The sequence below is a fragment of the Notothenia coriiceps genome, unplaced genomic scaffold, assembly GCF_000735185.1.
Source record: "Notothenia coriiceps isolate Sejong01 unplaced genomic scaffold, NC01 NC01_scaffold00029353, whole genome shotgun sequence".
NCBI lineage: Eukaryota > Metazoa > Chordata > Actinopteri > Perciformes > Nototheniidae > Notothenia > Notothenia coriiceps.
In genome coordinates, this window is record NW_011362054.1 from 8,341 (window position 1) to 25,028 (window position 16,688).

The 16,688-nt window shown below is 39.8% G+C and overlaps 1 protein-coding gene across 1 annotated transcript in view; it reads left to right on the forward strand.

Moving 5' to 3' along the window:
* The first annotated feature begins 4,484 nt into the window (after positions 1-4,484).
* The window catches only part of LOC104958782 (triple functional domain protein-like), a 21,791-nt gene continuing 9,587 nt past the window's right edge, over positions 4,485-16,688 (forward strand). The window contains exons 1-2 of the mRNA XM_010786581.1: positions 4,485-4,631; positions 16,069-16,143. Of these exons, the coding sequence (XP_010784883.1) occupies positions 4,565-4,631; positions 16,069-16,143 (142 nt within the window). The 5' untranslated portion in view covers positions 4,485-4,564. The remainder of the gene's footprint in view (positions 4,632-16,068; positions 16,144-16,688) is intronic.

Below are 16,688 nucleotides of genomic sequence, written 5' to 3' on the forward strand. Positions count from 1 at the left end.
TTATTAAAAATGAGACACTTGTTAAAATGTTAAAATAACTAGATTAGATTTGGAGCTGTTAGGCTGTCTAAATTGGTGTAAAATATTTCCCTTTGAAAAAAAAACACTGCTGTAAATCAACTGGCAAATTGCGAACATACTCCCACAACTAAGAGCTGCCTATTTACAGTATTTCTTTATGTATTACTTTTGGCACTGCAAACCATCATTTTGTACACATGAAATAGAATGTTTTACATTAGGCCCTTCTCCAAAGCAAGTACGGTTTGAGCGGAATGATAATTCAGTGAAATTATGATTAAAACATGTAACCTTTTTTGCTTCCCTTAGTGACCTCTGGCCACTCTGTCGGGGTGTTTGTGCACGTGTGTATCCATGCATGTAAGTCAGATGTTCCGTCCCAGAGTCCCGTGGCTCCCTGTTTGCATAAGCCAGTTGTTTTCAGAGCCGTAATAACAGTGGATGGCCGTGGGACCTACCAGCCGCCCCCTGGCTTGGAGTAAGGCCTTGGAGCCATGGCCTGTAGTTCCCTGTCTGCTGTGTGTGTACTCAACAGGACATTGTCTTTGTTGAGGTCAAGTCTAGTGAAAATCTATTCACAGAGGTATGGAGGGATGGAGAGACAGGCAGAGAGGAGGGATGAGGGGAGGGAGGTGAGGATAGGAAATGACTGGAGAAGAATGTCAGAGAGGACAAGAAGGGGGTTAGAAACCAAAGGAATAAAGCGGAAGACATGGACAAAGACAATGATAGAATATGGGTGTGTGCATGTATGTTTCTTTTTGTGACTGCTGAGCTTGTAAACAGGAACTGTCCTGCTTCTGGCAAGCTGGAAGCCCTGCAGGTGCACACAGACACAAACAATATTTTTAAGACAACTAGATTCACTCATTATAGTTTTGATCTGTTTTCTGGATTTGTTGGGACAAAAAGACACGTTTGATTATCTTTGTCATCCAAAACTGTTAGTCATTCATTACAGATACTGTTCATGAATAAGAAATGACAGAAGCAGCAAGATGGCTCGGCAGCATATCTTTTGCTGTTGTGCTCATTTACTTAATTACAGGTTTTATTTGTCTTTCCTTTTTATTCTAACATCGACTGACACATGCACACCACTGCATTCTGTTTAGCACAATGTTGGTTTACTGAGGGTCTTGTTTAGAAAATGGAAATTCCAGCAACATCATAACACGTGTGTTAATGACTGCTCTTAATCATTATGTTCATTTTAAACATCGTCCCTACGGTTTGTAAGAGTCAGTAATCCTATTATCAGAGCTCAGCTGTTGCTCTGTTACGGCTGCAGTCAGCTGAGGTCATTTGGCACAGTTCTGCTGTGAAATGGGGTGGTGGTCTTTCATATTTTGTTGCAAGCAGGAACACACTTGGGATACTGTGATTATGCTTTATTTTCTCCTATTGTTGTGTATGGTATTGTATGCACCATATTTATCTCCAGCATTATCTGCTTTTTCTTTCCCTTCCTCTCTCTTTGTCTCTCTGGAATGCTTCCAAATGTTGCACAACTTTAAAGTTATATTTGGAAATGCATGCAAAAATAAAATCTGAAGTGCATATTCCATCCCACTAGCACTACCCACTATGTTAAAAAAGCAGTTGGTGTGACAAATTAAATAATAAATTGAGCACAACTAAGAAACTAAAAACTTTCCATATAAAATGGCATTGGTTTGTTTTTAATGAAGGTGCGCTTCTGTCACACGTGTATCCTATTTAGTTTTTTATCAGCCACTATGTTTATAGAGAGGGGGATGACATTTAATATCCCACTCTTTTAAATCTCTGTCTTTTTGGTGACACAGAGGCACGTAATGCTGAGGGGCAGCAAGCCTTTGCTTTGTCCACCTTATAAGCAGACACCATAATGTCAAGATATATTAAACACAAGTATTTCAATCACCCTGTATTGCATCTTCTGCAAAAGTGAAAGTGCTTTCAAAAACAGGTAGATGGAGACATATCTATCCTCTCTCTTAGTCATCTCTCTCCCACAGTCTGATATCTTCAGTTTAAGTCCCATCTGCTTTGGGCCATTACTGTCTGAAATGAATGAAGGACAACTGAAACAGTTTTGTCTCAAGCACTTTCTCTCCTTCCTGTTTTCCTTCTCTGCCCTTTTACCCCTTCTTAATACAGTAAACCACAGACACTCTCTCCCTTCTGCTCCCTGCCCGTCAAGTATAATTCGGTGCACTGTGGTTTATTGGCTCAGTGTTGTTGCATGGCGGGACAATCGGAGCAGGGTTGGAGGAAGCTGATGAATAGTGTTTCCCGAGCCGTACAAAGCGCCCTCCTCTCCACTTCATTGATGTGTTGATGCGACTCAGCTGGCTGCCCAGTGAGATTGCTCTGTATACTGTTGTGGGCTTACAAGCAGACAGATGCACATGGAAGCACAGCATTGAAAAGGGCTTTTATTCTTTTTTCCATTTGTGTCTCACACTCACTACTTCTTCTCTTGTGGTCGTTCTACTCTCTCTCTCTCTCTCTCTCTGCTACAGTAGTGCAAAATTAAACAGTTAAATACTGTTTGGAGGTCATAGAGACAAGCTTCTCTGGAGGCCACATTCTTTTAGTGAAGCTAATATCACTGTCCTCTTGATGAATCTCTACTATAAGTTGTTTAAATATGACAGATAGCTGATAAAGGTCAACATGACCTTGGTAACAAGGAATGATGGAAGTAAGAAGTAAAAAAATCAACAACCAAGTCATCTGCAGTACATCGGCAAAGACCTGACCTACTACACAGTCACTCATCAGCTCCCCCCCCCCCCCCAGCCAACCCCATGCCTCTATCTCAGAAGTGACAATCCCTCTCAGTTATTTATTCCAACAGGATCATTCAAATATGTGACCTGGCCCGCTTACATGCATGCAGCAGTGCAGGCCTTACTTTCAACTCTCAGAGAAGAGAAGGCTGTCAGCTCTCACACACCGAGACAAAACATGAACACAGCAATGAAGTTAGCTTCCAGCGTCTTTGTGCTTGGATAACTTATGAGTAGGATAAAACCCACGGGATCACTGTTCTTTGGGAAGCTCCTTTTTGAACTTTGGATTGTTATCTGTGACCCTGACCATGGCCGGTCTGACCATGTTGTTCCGTTTCCACTACATGGGCTTTCTCAGGGACAGGAAAGGTCGGCTGACTATGGAGCCATGTCAGACTGCTAACAGAGTCGGTATGTTGTCTCACAAAAGTGCTGGAGAAGGCCAACTATATCAAAATGTGAATGTCTACGGATTTTTTTTTACTGTGTGTCAGAAATGCCTGCTCATAATGCGTTATTATGCCACTTTGCTGCAGTCTGAGTGCTGATGCATGTTAATCAAAGGAGTTTAAAGTAGCTAGATCATGACTTTTTCTGGACTTGCGTTTGAGCTCCATGTCTCGTAAACCTATTTATGGAGCTTATCAGAGCTTTCCTCGCAGTGTGGAAAATAAATGGTAATCCCCCTTGACTTTTCTTTGGAGAGACAACAAAGAAGCTTAATTTTGCTTTAGGAGTAAACAGTGAATGAGCTCTTTGTTTTGTTTCCTCCGTTCAAAAGATATTGGCTTGCAGTCAAGCAGTTGGTTTATAAAAGTTGGTAAGCATTAGTGTTTGAATCAGATTCAGCCAATCCCTTCAAAGTGGGAAAACATCATTTGGTCTCAATGAATTTACACACAGATGGAGATGTTGGACTTCTAAAGGTTTATTGATGTCAAGATGAGCTAAACATACAAAAACTTTGCACATGACCATACATGAATAAAGCGATTACTGTAGTGTGCCTGCTTACATTTTTTTATTATTTGCTATTGGTTTTGCATCAAAAGCGCCTGTTGATAAACTTCTCTAAAAATGCTGTCATATTCAAGGCTTTTATGTCATATATATTAAAAGAAAACAAGACGAATGTACTTGGGAATTTTCACTCTATGTTTTTATAAAGAAGGTAAATTAAATCTCACCAAGCTGTTAATAAACACTTTGTGTAAGATGTAAAGGGGTCTTTATTAATATTATGAATCCTTACGTGCCCCCGTCTCAAAGCTCAGAGTGACCAGCAGCATTACTCAGAGAAGAGATTACAACCAATCATCATTAAAGCCTATTTCACCCACAAATCCACCAACGACAACTGTTTGGCTGGCTTAACTCTTTCCCTTTCTCCCCCCCCCCTGTGAGTAGCCAGCCTGGCACACAGGGGAGAAACTGTTTAATGCAAAGCAGCACTTGTTACTAAATCTTGTTTTGGGGAGGGGTTTGTGACATGGGGGGGGGGACACAGCAGTGAAAAGCTGGTTGGTGGAGGCCAAAAGGAGCTGGCAGGGTCTTTGGCTTTCTGCAGCTCAGTGGGTGGCAGGGGCGTTGGCCAATGTATGGCACCGCTGTGGTTCACTTGCCTACTTGTCATACAACAAGGGTACGGTCAGAAAGCTAGATCTGGTAGGGGGCTCGACGTAGACCTGTGTAGGGTGTAGTGTAGCATAGCGTAGCGTAGGCCTAGATTGATAGGGACGGTTTGGTGCTGGCTTTGGTTTACAATGGCAGTGCTGGATAACCACAGCTGGCAGTACGCCCAGGCTGGGAAAACCCTGATCAGACTCTCAGGTAAAGTATTCTCTATCATAAATATTATTTGTTGTTTTAACAAGAATCCTATTTGTTTTGATTCTTTACAGTACAAGTATGTACAGTAGTAGGGGTAAAACATGTTCAACTGAATATGTTGCGTAATGTGAACCTCATGGTAATGATCTGAAACCTCATTAGGCTTCAAAGTATTTTGTTTTCCTGATATTTAAGATTTTAGTGAAGTCTTACATTATTTTGTATTTTAACTAATGCACTGGTATTTTCATTGTTTTCTCATAAGTATTCTACAAACAAGGTGAAGGTTATTACAAATTATTGTAACTGTAGATTCTAAAGAGAAAGAAGAGAATCCTGCTTCTTATAAAACTTAACAAGTCATGTGACCTGATATCGATGCTGTTGAAATCAATGAGACAGGTGGAATGTTGCTGAATTATATTATTGAACAGCAGTTTATCAGTTTATCAGTAAACCATGGCACACAAACTTGGCCCTGCATTTCAAAACTATTGTGTCCATAGTGTCTGTCTTCCCAAAGGGACAAGGTAACAGGAACACTTCACAACATAGTGCAAACCAATACTAAAACCTTGCCGTAAAGAATTCTGTCCTTTTTATATTCGATTATGTATGTGAGGTTGACATTTTTTATTAAACGTTGTCACTTTGAAAAAACGTGTAAAGTTGCTGTTAGTCCATGTTGCTGAGGCTGAGCTGTGACTTCTCTTCTGTGATAGTGCAGGTTCTCTTAATCATTTTGACTCATCATTTAGTGTTTTAAAGTGTTGTCAAGGTATTTGAGTTAGGCAATGTTAGTTTGCTGTATCATTGTGAGACATATTAGCTTGGACAAAATAATTACTGTATATTTTTAACTTTGAATAAACTGGTAAATAATGCATATTTATTAGGGGTGCACCGAATGGGAAATTCTTGGCCGAAACCGATACCGAAAATAGGAAACAGTTGGCCGAAAACCGAATGCCGACTAAGAACTTTAAGTTACATTAAAGTAAACCATTTATCAATCGTAAGTACACCTAAATAGGTCAAACGTGTAAACATACGGTACGTGAATATCCACTTAAACAACAACAACTTCCGGACCGGACAATGTCAGGGGAAATAAATGTGAAAAACAACATCCGGATGACCGGATCTAAAAATACCGTAAAATTTTTGTGGAACCGAAACAAGACTCGTGAAACAACATCAATAGGTGTCTCTTTTCTTTACGTGAACTGAACTTTAACTTACATGACATACGTAAGTTTTCACGACTTATTTACAAAATACCCTGGGTATTATCACTAATAATAAATTCAATTTCAAAACGGTATTAGTAAATAAAAGGTATTAGCCGTGACTTGTTGTAACCATTTTTTACATATGTAATATATATTAAAGATAATTAGTANGTTTTGATTACGTCATCACAACAACACGTTAGCTTACCAACGTAACCCTGTTCTCTGACATTCGGTGATATTTTTTCGGTGCTAGAACCCTTTCGGCCGAAAGCCGAAAGGGCCTTTTTAACCATTTTCGGCCGATAATTTTCGGCGGCCGAATATTCGGTGCATCCCTAATATTTATGTCTGTGTATAAGTGTCTTCTTATTGAGATAATTTAGGTGATGTTTCACTGCAGTGTGGTGTTTACAAAACGGCACTACGTATATGTACTTCATTTTCTCTTCATACACTTTACCATCCTAACTCATGCTTAAGGTGTCCTGTTTTCCGATTAGTATATGGGTCATTGTGCTCACGTTGTGCTGTGCTTCACATACTGATTTAGATGCAATAGGATATAAATAGAGAAGCAAAATAACTTGAGGGATAGACTGTACAGATTATGCTTACTGAGTCTGTACGTGTATCCATATTTGGCCTAATAAAACTCTGCATAACAGTTTACAGCCCTGAGCAGTTACATCCTGCTAGCCAGGAGAGCTAGCCTGCGTCCTAAATCGAAGGACAGAAAGTAAACTACTTCTTTCCCCCTGCCTTGCTTAATCAGCAACACTCAATGTCTGTAGGGTTAATGAATGGAGATTGTGTAAGGAGTTGTCTGCTATGAGAAATAATGCAATGTATCATGAGACAGCATTGCAGAACGAGATCACAACAAGCTGAGCGTGGATTTATAGATCATATATATCTCCTGTATAGTTTAATTTAGAATACCTTAAGGTTGGGGTAGGTAATTCACTTCAGAAAAACTTTTTGTTATATTCCATGGAATGCTCTTAACATCCCGATAGCAATGAATATATTAAATGCTTTGACAATAAATACATAAAAAAAAAATCCGCTGTGGAAGCCGTAGTAGTGTAAAAAGCACGACCAATCATTTGAGCCGGCCCGGCTAAAATAACTGGATGGCCTACCTGCCTGTCAGCCTTCCATCTCGTGCACAAACTTATCTCGTGCCCTCATTGGTCATGTGCGTGTTTGTGTGTGTTGGAGGAGGGGCTCTGTAAGGAAGTCTGATTTTTTTCGGCTGCATACTTTCAAATTCTAGCGCACTCGAGCTGGTTTCTCCATTCTTACCTCCCTTTTAAGATCTAGGACAAAACATGAAGTCACGGGTCTGTGTTCCTACTTGTGACGATGACAAACAATCCTTCAATGCTTTCAATTGTGAGGTGATTGTTTTGTCCTTATAGAGGATTTCAATAGAAAAGGTTTGACCCTGTTAAAGCCAAAGTATCAATTATGTTGTCTTGCTAGTCTCTGTTTATTTAAATTAAAACTTGATAAGCAGTACACTGAAAAAAATTGGGATTAAGATTTTTTTAGGAAAATGTAACAATTTGCCCTCCGAAAAACGTTCTACATTTATTGACGTATATTTCAAGTAGACTCATCTTAGAGTTTAGAGATTTCAGGGCATTATACATGCATGTGTCGTGGAAAGTTTTATTTCTTTGGTATCGTGCTTTCAGGTCTACCATTTTCATCTTTAGATCGTAGTTTTGTATTTTTGTTGGCATTTCTCTCGGAAAAGGATTTGTCTCTCATCCTTCTGTCCTCGCTAATTGTGCCGGTGGTATCCTGAACCTCTTGTTCCAGAGCGCTGTTTTGTCCAGGTGTTTTTCTCCTCCCTCGGTTGGTCTTTTTTCTTAGGAAATCCTGCTTAGTGACTTTCTCAAGCAGTTCCTGCACGTTGCCATTGAGCTCTTTTGTTTTTTTCGGTCTTGATTTGATCTCAACTTTTCCCAATAATATAGATTTGTTTAGCTCTGGCACAACACATACCTTCAACTGACTCAAAAAGATGATTGACGGGTAAAGGGATATTGCACAGAAAAATAAAGGATGTGGACAAAGACGAACAAAAGTCAATTATACTTGACGTTTACAAAACACACACACACTAGATCTTTAATCTATAACTCAAAGTATAGATAGTGCATAGTGTATCTATGTTTATACATTTGAATATTCCCATAAAGTATGTAGTTACAATAACAAGGCTGTAACCATGGAAGGATGGAAACATTTCCTACACATCGTACGATTTTCTTTTTATATAGGGGATAACATAAGACCATCAAGCGTCGCAAAATCATACCTACACTGCACAGCAGGAGAAATTGTTTTGAAAATCCTTATTTTTAAACTCTGGTTATATTCAGAATGTAGTTGTGGCAACGTGATGAATATAAGAAAAGTGCTTCCAATCAAAGAGACGTTGCCTCAGTCCTTTTTTCCAAAAAGGCTTGTGCCTGTATAAAAGTGCTGAAGAAAGACATCATTGACTGACATGTTCTCATCCCTTCAAATCGGCCATGATGCAGTGTGTGGATAAACACCTCCATAAAAAAGGCAGCATTAAGTACTGGAAAGTGACACGGAGGGTTGCCAATAGTGAGGCCAGAGGGACGCTAAGTATGTCAGAAGCCAATAGAGTCAACAGAGGGAGGGGAGAATACAGAGAAAGACAGAGACGGATAGGGTTGAAGGACGTCACATGAGATGGGAAACAAAAAGAGAAAAGAGAAGATTTGTAAATTAAACACGGAGGTGAGCTTTGTTATTCAGGCTCACTGAGGTGTGAAATAAAGAAACAGCTGTATCACTATAATAAGGAGACTTACAATGCTTATAGTCTGTCAAGGTTCATTACAACCTTAACAAGATTACAAATGTAACAACTACAACGTGTTTTTACCCCTGAGCTGTCTCCAGGTTGTGTGTGTTTTTGTGTGCATTTCATCTTTTGAAGCATGTCCTTGTTGCTACTTCACAGGCATGTTGTAGCACTTAAAGTGACATTTCATAAACGTGTGTGGTGTGATGTGTTGCAGCACAGTATGGTGAGAGCCCAGATGTTAGCACAGGACAGTAGCTCATTATCCAGCATAGATACTGCTTTGATTGTGTCCTTCACTTTTCTCACAAACAGCTCAGTTGAAAAGCCTTAATTTGCACACTCACTGAACTGCATAATACTGCTGACCATTGTGTATCTAGGCATTGTGTCTTTGCTGCTCACATTGTGCTAAAAGAGTTATATACAGGGTTTATGAAATGTGTTGTACTGAATGGTGCGGACATGATTTACAGAGCTCACTGTTCTCTCTGCTCTGTATGATGACTTGTTCATTCAGAGAGCTCTTATAAGATATATTCAGGATAAGATATGTTTGTTTTAAATCCCTAAGGTGGTTTTTCTCAATTATATAAATGCATTATATTGTGTTCAAGAGTTACTAGTTTGAGCAAATGGAAGTATTGGTTGTAATGTAAAGAAATATTACAAAATAAAAATACACATCAGACGTACTGATTTCATTGTTTATTTTACAGGCAACTTTTAAATTAATTAATCAATAACTTTGACTATTTATTTTGTACTGATTATTAAACATCCTCTAGATTGAAGTGCTGCATTGTTGCATAGACAAAAAATATATATTTGAAGAATTTCACTTTTTCGCCATACAGTAGAACTTGTGTTGGCCATTTTCACTACTAATGGAATAATGAAATGATTTAATATGTGCAGCCAAGGCAATTTCAGAGACTTCAACTATAACAAGTTGTAGAAGCTGCAGAGAGACACCATACGGCTGCTCAGATTAAACAAATAGCAGAATGAAACATTTAATTCTTCAGTGGCGAGTTGGCATGGTTTTATCTGAAGGCGCCACACTAAACATTGAAGCACAGCGGACCATGAGATTCCTTTTTGTGTCCTACCCTTCCCATTTGTTATGACTTATTCATACCTTCTTTTGCTGTGTTCCGGGGTTGTATGCAGGTCGAGGGGTTGCGGTAGGAGCAAAGTGTTATTTTTACTGTAAGCCACACTGTAACAACAATATGAGAAACCTGATGAAAGTTGAGCTCACCACAGTCCCCAGGCCCCCTGCCAGCTCCTGCTGAAGGTCACAGAACTGGAGTAGAGTGGAGGCTGATGGAAATGCATTTGTATCCGAGGGAGGAATTAAAAGACTGTGTATGAAAGTGAGATTAAAAGGATATCCAGCATAAGAGAAAGAAAGTTTGAGAAATGCAGCATCAGAGAGATGGAGCTCTAAGTTGTTTGAATTATCACTGTTGCACCAGGGCAACATACACTTGCTGATACTCTAGTCGGGGTTGTCTCACAGGGGATGTTACTCACAACCTGCAAATAACAGCCCATCATATAAACCAGGTTTAAGAATCACATTGCCCGCAAAAAAATGAGGGCAATGACATTCAAATATACCTCAAAACAAAGAGATTAAGCAGAAATAGAGGAAACACCTGGCATTTACCTATGGCAAATACAATGTCAGCGTAGATAATGAAAGTAGATAAAATCCAACTATGGTTACAGAGTTGAAAGCTTCATTGTTCATTTGAGTTGAAATGGCCAAGTAATCCCTGTTTTTGACCTTTTATGACCTGCTATTGGCTTGTTTCAAACAACCAGGTGATAAAAAGGTTTGTATTTGTAATTAAGTGGACTTTTTAACCACATAAAATGACATATCACTTCTATCAAAGAAAACTGTTTCGAAAATGTTGAAGATGCAACCCATAAGAAGAGATAAGAAGAGCTCTCTGGTATAACTCTGGCTGTAGACTCTGAACCATTATTGCTTGACACTCAGGGCTAGGTGTTTCCTGACAGACTCTGATGTGTTACTTTAGTCAGAGTGAGATAAAAACATTGTGGTGGTGTGCTATAGCGAATTCCCTCGATGATCTCCAGAGGCCTTTGCCCTGTTTTCTGTCTGGGTTCTGTTTGGTTTTACTAAAAACCTGATAAAGTGGCACACTCCTTTCTCCAAGGGAGAACTATTCTTAGAGCCTTGCAGATGGTGTCAGTCTTACTGCTGCACGGGGATGCTCAGGTCAGAACAAACAGGCACACGTTTCAAAAGTTCCAGTATCTCACACACACACACACACACACACACACACACACACACACACACACACACACACACACACACACACACACACACACACACACCCTAACAAGAGCACAGTAAACCAAACCCACTCTCACTCTTCTCCTCTGTTTCTGCTCTTTTCTCAAACCTTCCCATATTCTGAGACAGTCCAAGTCAGGCCAAAGTGAGCCAAACTCATAGCTAGGTTCACATACTGCGCTCTGACCCAGAACTAAAGTATGAGAAACCATCTGAAATCCATCACAGTCAAAAGCACTCTAAATCTTCGTAAATAGCAGACACTATATTCAAAAAGGGCTTACATTTATACTGATGTGATTACAAATAAATAATAAATAAAATACATTCAAGAGTTTCCCTTTGAATCTTTGGATCTTACCACCATAATCACTGCTGGCAGCTGGAATGCGTGTTATCAGGTTCAGGCTGAGGCGGGCAGTGCTACAGCCAGGGGAATTGGACTGTAATATTTCTGCAGCGTATGTAGCGGCTCTGGTTTGTTCTACACATACAGCCTAGCTTGTAATTGCTTTGAATCTGAGGTCATGAGCCAGAGGATTGGTATCATGTGGGCCGTGCCAGGCTTCAGATGTACCATGTAACGTCTAGCCTGTGGTCTAAAGGATTGGAAGCAAAGATATTGGCACAATGTACTGAGGCCGTCTGTTCTGACGTGTGGAGGGACGGCACAAATATGCAGTTGTGTTCATTTTGGGATTATGGGTTATGGTTTCAATACTTGAAGGTGAAGAAATTGCTTGTTTATCCCTGACATGTAACCATTTTGGTCAGGGGTTTATACAATGTTGTCCCGTTCTGATCTAAAATGAGTACATTCATTCCCCATTACATCTCATTAAAGCCCTCTAGAAACAATTCTGTAAACCTGTTTAGAAAGTATACAGGATGTTTTCAGTCTGTGGTGCGAAGGTTTGGTTCAAGGTACAAACTAAATCTCTTGTAGTAGTGTATTCACATCTGCATGCTATCGTGGTTTTGGCATGGAGTCAGTTGGGCAAAAGGAAATGGATTGGCACACTTTCTGTGTGTTGTCATTGTTGTGTTCCCTTTGCTACACAGCAATGTGATTTTGAGGATTTAGGGTCCAAGCCTTGTGGATGGAGCAAAAGGGCTTAAAGAATCTGTGTTGTTACTTCTTTCTCTTTGTCTGTTTGCTTTCCTAATTCACAGAGCAACAGGAATTAAAAAGTACTTTCTGCTCTAGCTGCACGTATGGCATGTACAAATGTAGTCATTATTTGTCTTCAAGTTACATTTAAGCTACAATTGTGTGTCTTCATCTCTGCATTCTCTGGTTGTGTGACATCACTCCTAACCCAAAAGGTGTTGGCTGATGTTTGAGCTGGGTGAAAGCACACATTTAGAATGTTCTGCCATTGCTCAAAGACACATTTTCTAATAGTACACAATTAGGCTTACTGGCATTTGCATGCAGGCATGTGATTGGACCAACACTGACTGGGCATGTCAGACCAATAAATGATGTATGCTAGCCAATGGCTGCAGTTTTGCTTGGTGTGAGAAACAACGAGTTCCCATTTGTCTCCCAAGTTCTGTTTCCCCCGACACGACAAGAGGATAAAACATGTTTGTATCTGATTCCCTTGCAGCATTCCACTGTTTTTGGCAAATAAAATATTTTACATATTTATAAAATGGATATGAGCTTAACAAAAAGTGACACATATTTCACCAACTGCCTAAATATGTAGTTGTAAAGTTGTACTCCAAGTGCATGGCTCAGAAGCAAGAGCATTGTTGTAAAGCCAACTCAACATGTATTTACAAGATGTCTCCTTTTCTGAGTCTAGAGAGAGAAAGACAGCATAATTGCATTATGTGAATGCCAACTTGTGTGTGTGTGTGTGTGTGTGTGTGTGTGTGTGTGTGTGTGTGTGTGTGTGTGTGTGTGTGTGTGTGTGTGTGTGTGTGTGTGTGTGTGTGTGTGTGTGTGTGTGTGTGTGTGTGTCCTATTGTGTCATGAATGACAGTGTGTGTTGTTGTCTAAATGATCCACTGCCTGTCATGTGTGCAGTTGATTTCATATGACTGTCACCACGTTGTACCTCCAGTTACTCTGTATATGCAAGGACAGATGTGCGCTCTGAAAAATAAATTACTTTCTACTTTTCCTCTTAATTTTCCTGCTTTGAATTTCACATTTAAAATAGAATGATCGCAATGGAAGCTCACTGTAAAATGCTTGGACGAACGCTATGCATTCTGCCTCATTTTACAAGGCACTGAGTGCAGCCTGCCAGTAAAAATGGATTGCTCTCATTATGAGAGTGTTATGAACAAGCAGTGTGTGATTGAAAAGCTTTATTTCATGCTCGGCAGACTTGTAAATGAGGGTCTGTGTGTTGTGAAGAGAGGAGGTTTTTGTGCGTGCCTGTGTGTTCTGGTGTGTTAGCGAGAGGCGATGATGGGATTTCATGAATCACAGTGTGTAGGTAGGGTAATACTTTATCTCTGCGGGATATTGCATTCTTTATTGCTGCATATAAACATGACGAAAATGTGAAAAGGCTCTGTGGTTGATTGCATTCTTGCGCCATTGTGCCTTATTTTACTGTGTTAACACCACAAGTAATGGGCCATCAACTCTTCACTAGCAGCTGTTTATATTATGCTACTCACCATTTGTTATGTTCATACAACACTTTATCTGGAATTCTCCCACCTTATCTGCCAAATCCTGTGTTCCAGCATTAGGATGTGCAACTTAAATGGCAGCCTTGCACTACTGCAGCCTTTCACATGAAACCCACAATTGCATGTATGTCCATCTTTCTGCCACACTTGGTCTAGTGTAGTGCGACCTGCAGCTTTAGCTGGGCTGCAGCATTATAACAGGTCAGTGTTGGCTTTGTGCCAGCACCAGTATCTTACATAAACAACAACAGTGAGGAATGTGTCTGGGCACGCTTCACACGCATGTGCTAACACACAAAGTGTAGGTGGAGTTGTGTTTCTTTCTGCTTGGGCCCTGTGGTGCTGATGTTCAAGGCACACACTGAGACACTCTTTAAAGTCTCTGTTTTTAGGAGGTCTGGAGGAGAAACAGGTGCAGAAGGTTATAAAGAGACAGCCACAGAGAGGGGATCATAAAAACTATGAGCGTGCATTGCCAGGGACTCACTCAGCTGTTTAGCCTCTCTCTCTCCTCGAGAATAAAAGCATTAGTGCTACTTCAGTTCCAACACATCTCAGCTGGTTGTGACATTATCCCTGAGTCAGGTTGTGTCCGGTGACTCTTCCCACGTGGAGCTAATGTGCTTTCCTCCAGGCCTGACTGCTACTGCTAACTCCCCCAGACCGAGGTTAAAATCAATATTACAGGAGCCATTAAGACCTGTAGTTATTTAGCCATCTCTGTGTCTTTATTATTATCTGTCTCGCTGTAGACTGCGGCTTTGACTGTCCCCAGATTCTTCTCTTCACTCTCCCGCTCAAACCCTCAGCTTGTGCTTCTCTGTTACTGTCGTTCCATCCCACACACTTTGTCTTTGTCCCTATCCATTTCAGTCTGCCTTTGATCCATTTATCTTTTAATCTATATAACCCTCCAATACTGTATTCCCTCTCTGTCTTTGCTTGTATTCTGTCACATCTCATTTTCCCCTTCATTTCTTCAGTTTGCAACGCATCTGCAACCTGAAAGAAGAAGACTTACTTGTGTTGAAACATTTCTTAATGTTACAGTTTTCCTCCTTGCTTGTATAACTCTGTGGAATGAGAAATATTCCAATTTTAGGGAGAAAGCACTCAGCTTTGAGTTACCACTGCTCAAGATTGTGGCTTTGCTGTAGTTTATAATACATTTTGAATAATTTCTTGCTTTTATTTGAGGGCATTCGGTCTGTATATGTGTCTATGAGAGCATAATGAAGCACTTAGTCTAGCCACTATCTAATTAGCTAATTTCCATGTGAAGTCAGTGTGATTAAATGTTTATATTATAATTGTCAAAGCACCACAGTATTTATGTAAAGCTGTTTTCCCTACAGTATTTATTTTCTTCTCCCACCATAAAAGCTCTGTTTACCAAAACAGAGCTCAAAAACATTTCTCCTATTTTATGTTTTTTTCCCTCTCTGGCATTCTTTATGAATATGATTTGCTGTACAAACTTAATATGCATGCTCCTTGTGCACTTATGTAAAGGAGTACACTTTGTGATGTGTGTCTGTGTGTGTGAGAGATAGATGACTCAGAGCACAAAGAGCGATATCTGATGACATCACAAGCTAACTGCATCTGCACAGACTCTCTGCCCCAACACCTCCTCTCTCACATGATGCATATTTAGTGGTCAACGCTGTCAATGTCATGGCTGGCCTGTATTTTTTGCTAACTTCACAGTATATTTAAGCTATAGATTATTTTTGTTTTAGAGGGTTCTGGTTTCTGCATGTCCCTTTGCTGCATTTTAAGAATAGAATTGTCGTAAATATTATATATAATATGATCATTTTTTTTTTGTGATTTTTTAAATTTTATATATATATATTTGGCAACCATTCAATTATTCATTGTTGCAGTGATAGATCATGCATATTATAAACCAAATAAGAATAAACTGTAAACCAGTTCAGATATGGTATGCCTGTGGAAACGAATAAAATATCTCAAATGATTTGACTATGTTGCACATCCCTACATTATTATGTACCGTGCATCATTTACTGTAAATTAGCTGTCTGGGACTTTATGCTCTGATACTGCATCACTGAAATAACATTTAACTGGTGTGTATGTTTATGAGAGTCTGTGAGTTTATGTGTGTGTGTTAAAATCCTCCATCTTGCTTCATGGTATTAACTGCGCTAGCTGTTAATTAAGCCATGCAAAACAGGACATTTGAAGAACATACTATAAACCTACTCAACTCAGCACGGACTAAATGTATCACATGCTGCTGATCACATCGATGTGAAAATAAAAACAAAGAAATCAACTGGATTGTTCTGTTCTATGTTACTGACCTCTCTCTGTTTTTCTCTGTTTCAGGGTTTCATCGCAATGAGGATATGAAGGCCATCGATGTGCTTCCTATCCTCAAGGAGAAGGTCGCCTTTCTCTCAGGTCAGATATGTACTGTAAACCTGTTTGCACACTGATGTAGGACAAATGTATCAGAAGAAAATAATGCTTAAAGTGGGATTAAGTCATTCAAATCGATAGTTTTGACAAAGCTGAAAGTATCAGTAACAAAAGTAAAACAGTATCACTACTTTGTATTTAATAGGCACAATTGTTTCCAATGGGAGCACATACTGTCCCCTAGTTGTCACAACACAACAGTTTGGATGTGATGATTCAAGATCCACTTTATGTGATGTCTACTTGTTAGTCATAGGCGGCGCGTGAGGCTCAGGTTTGGGAAGGCTAAATAACTTTTTTTACCTGACGCTGCCCGTCTCCGGTGTCAATAGATAAGAGATCAACCGAGATCAACTCTCAGTGAAAGCACCGCCTGCTGACCAGTCAGAGCTCAGTGTGCAGAGTTTAAATCTATCAAGTCATATTACAGGATAAAGGAAATACAGAACAACTGCCGTATGCAGGGAAGACGCCGATGTGTCGCACTTATCATTCATATCACATCATCAATAGCATCATCGATCATA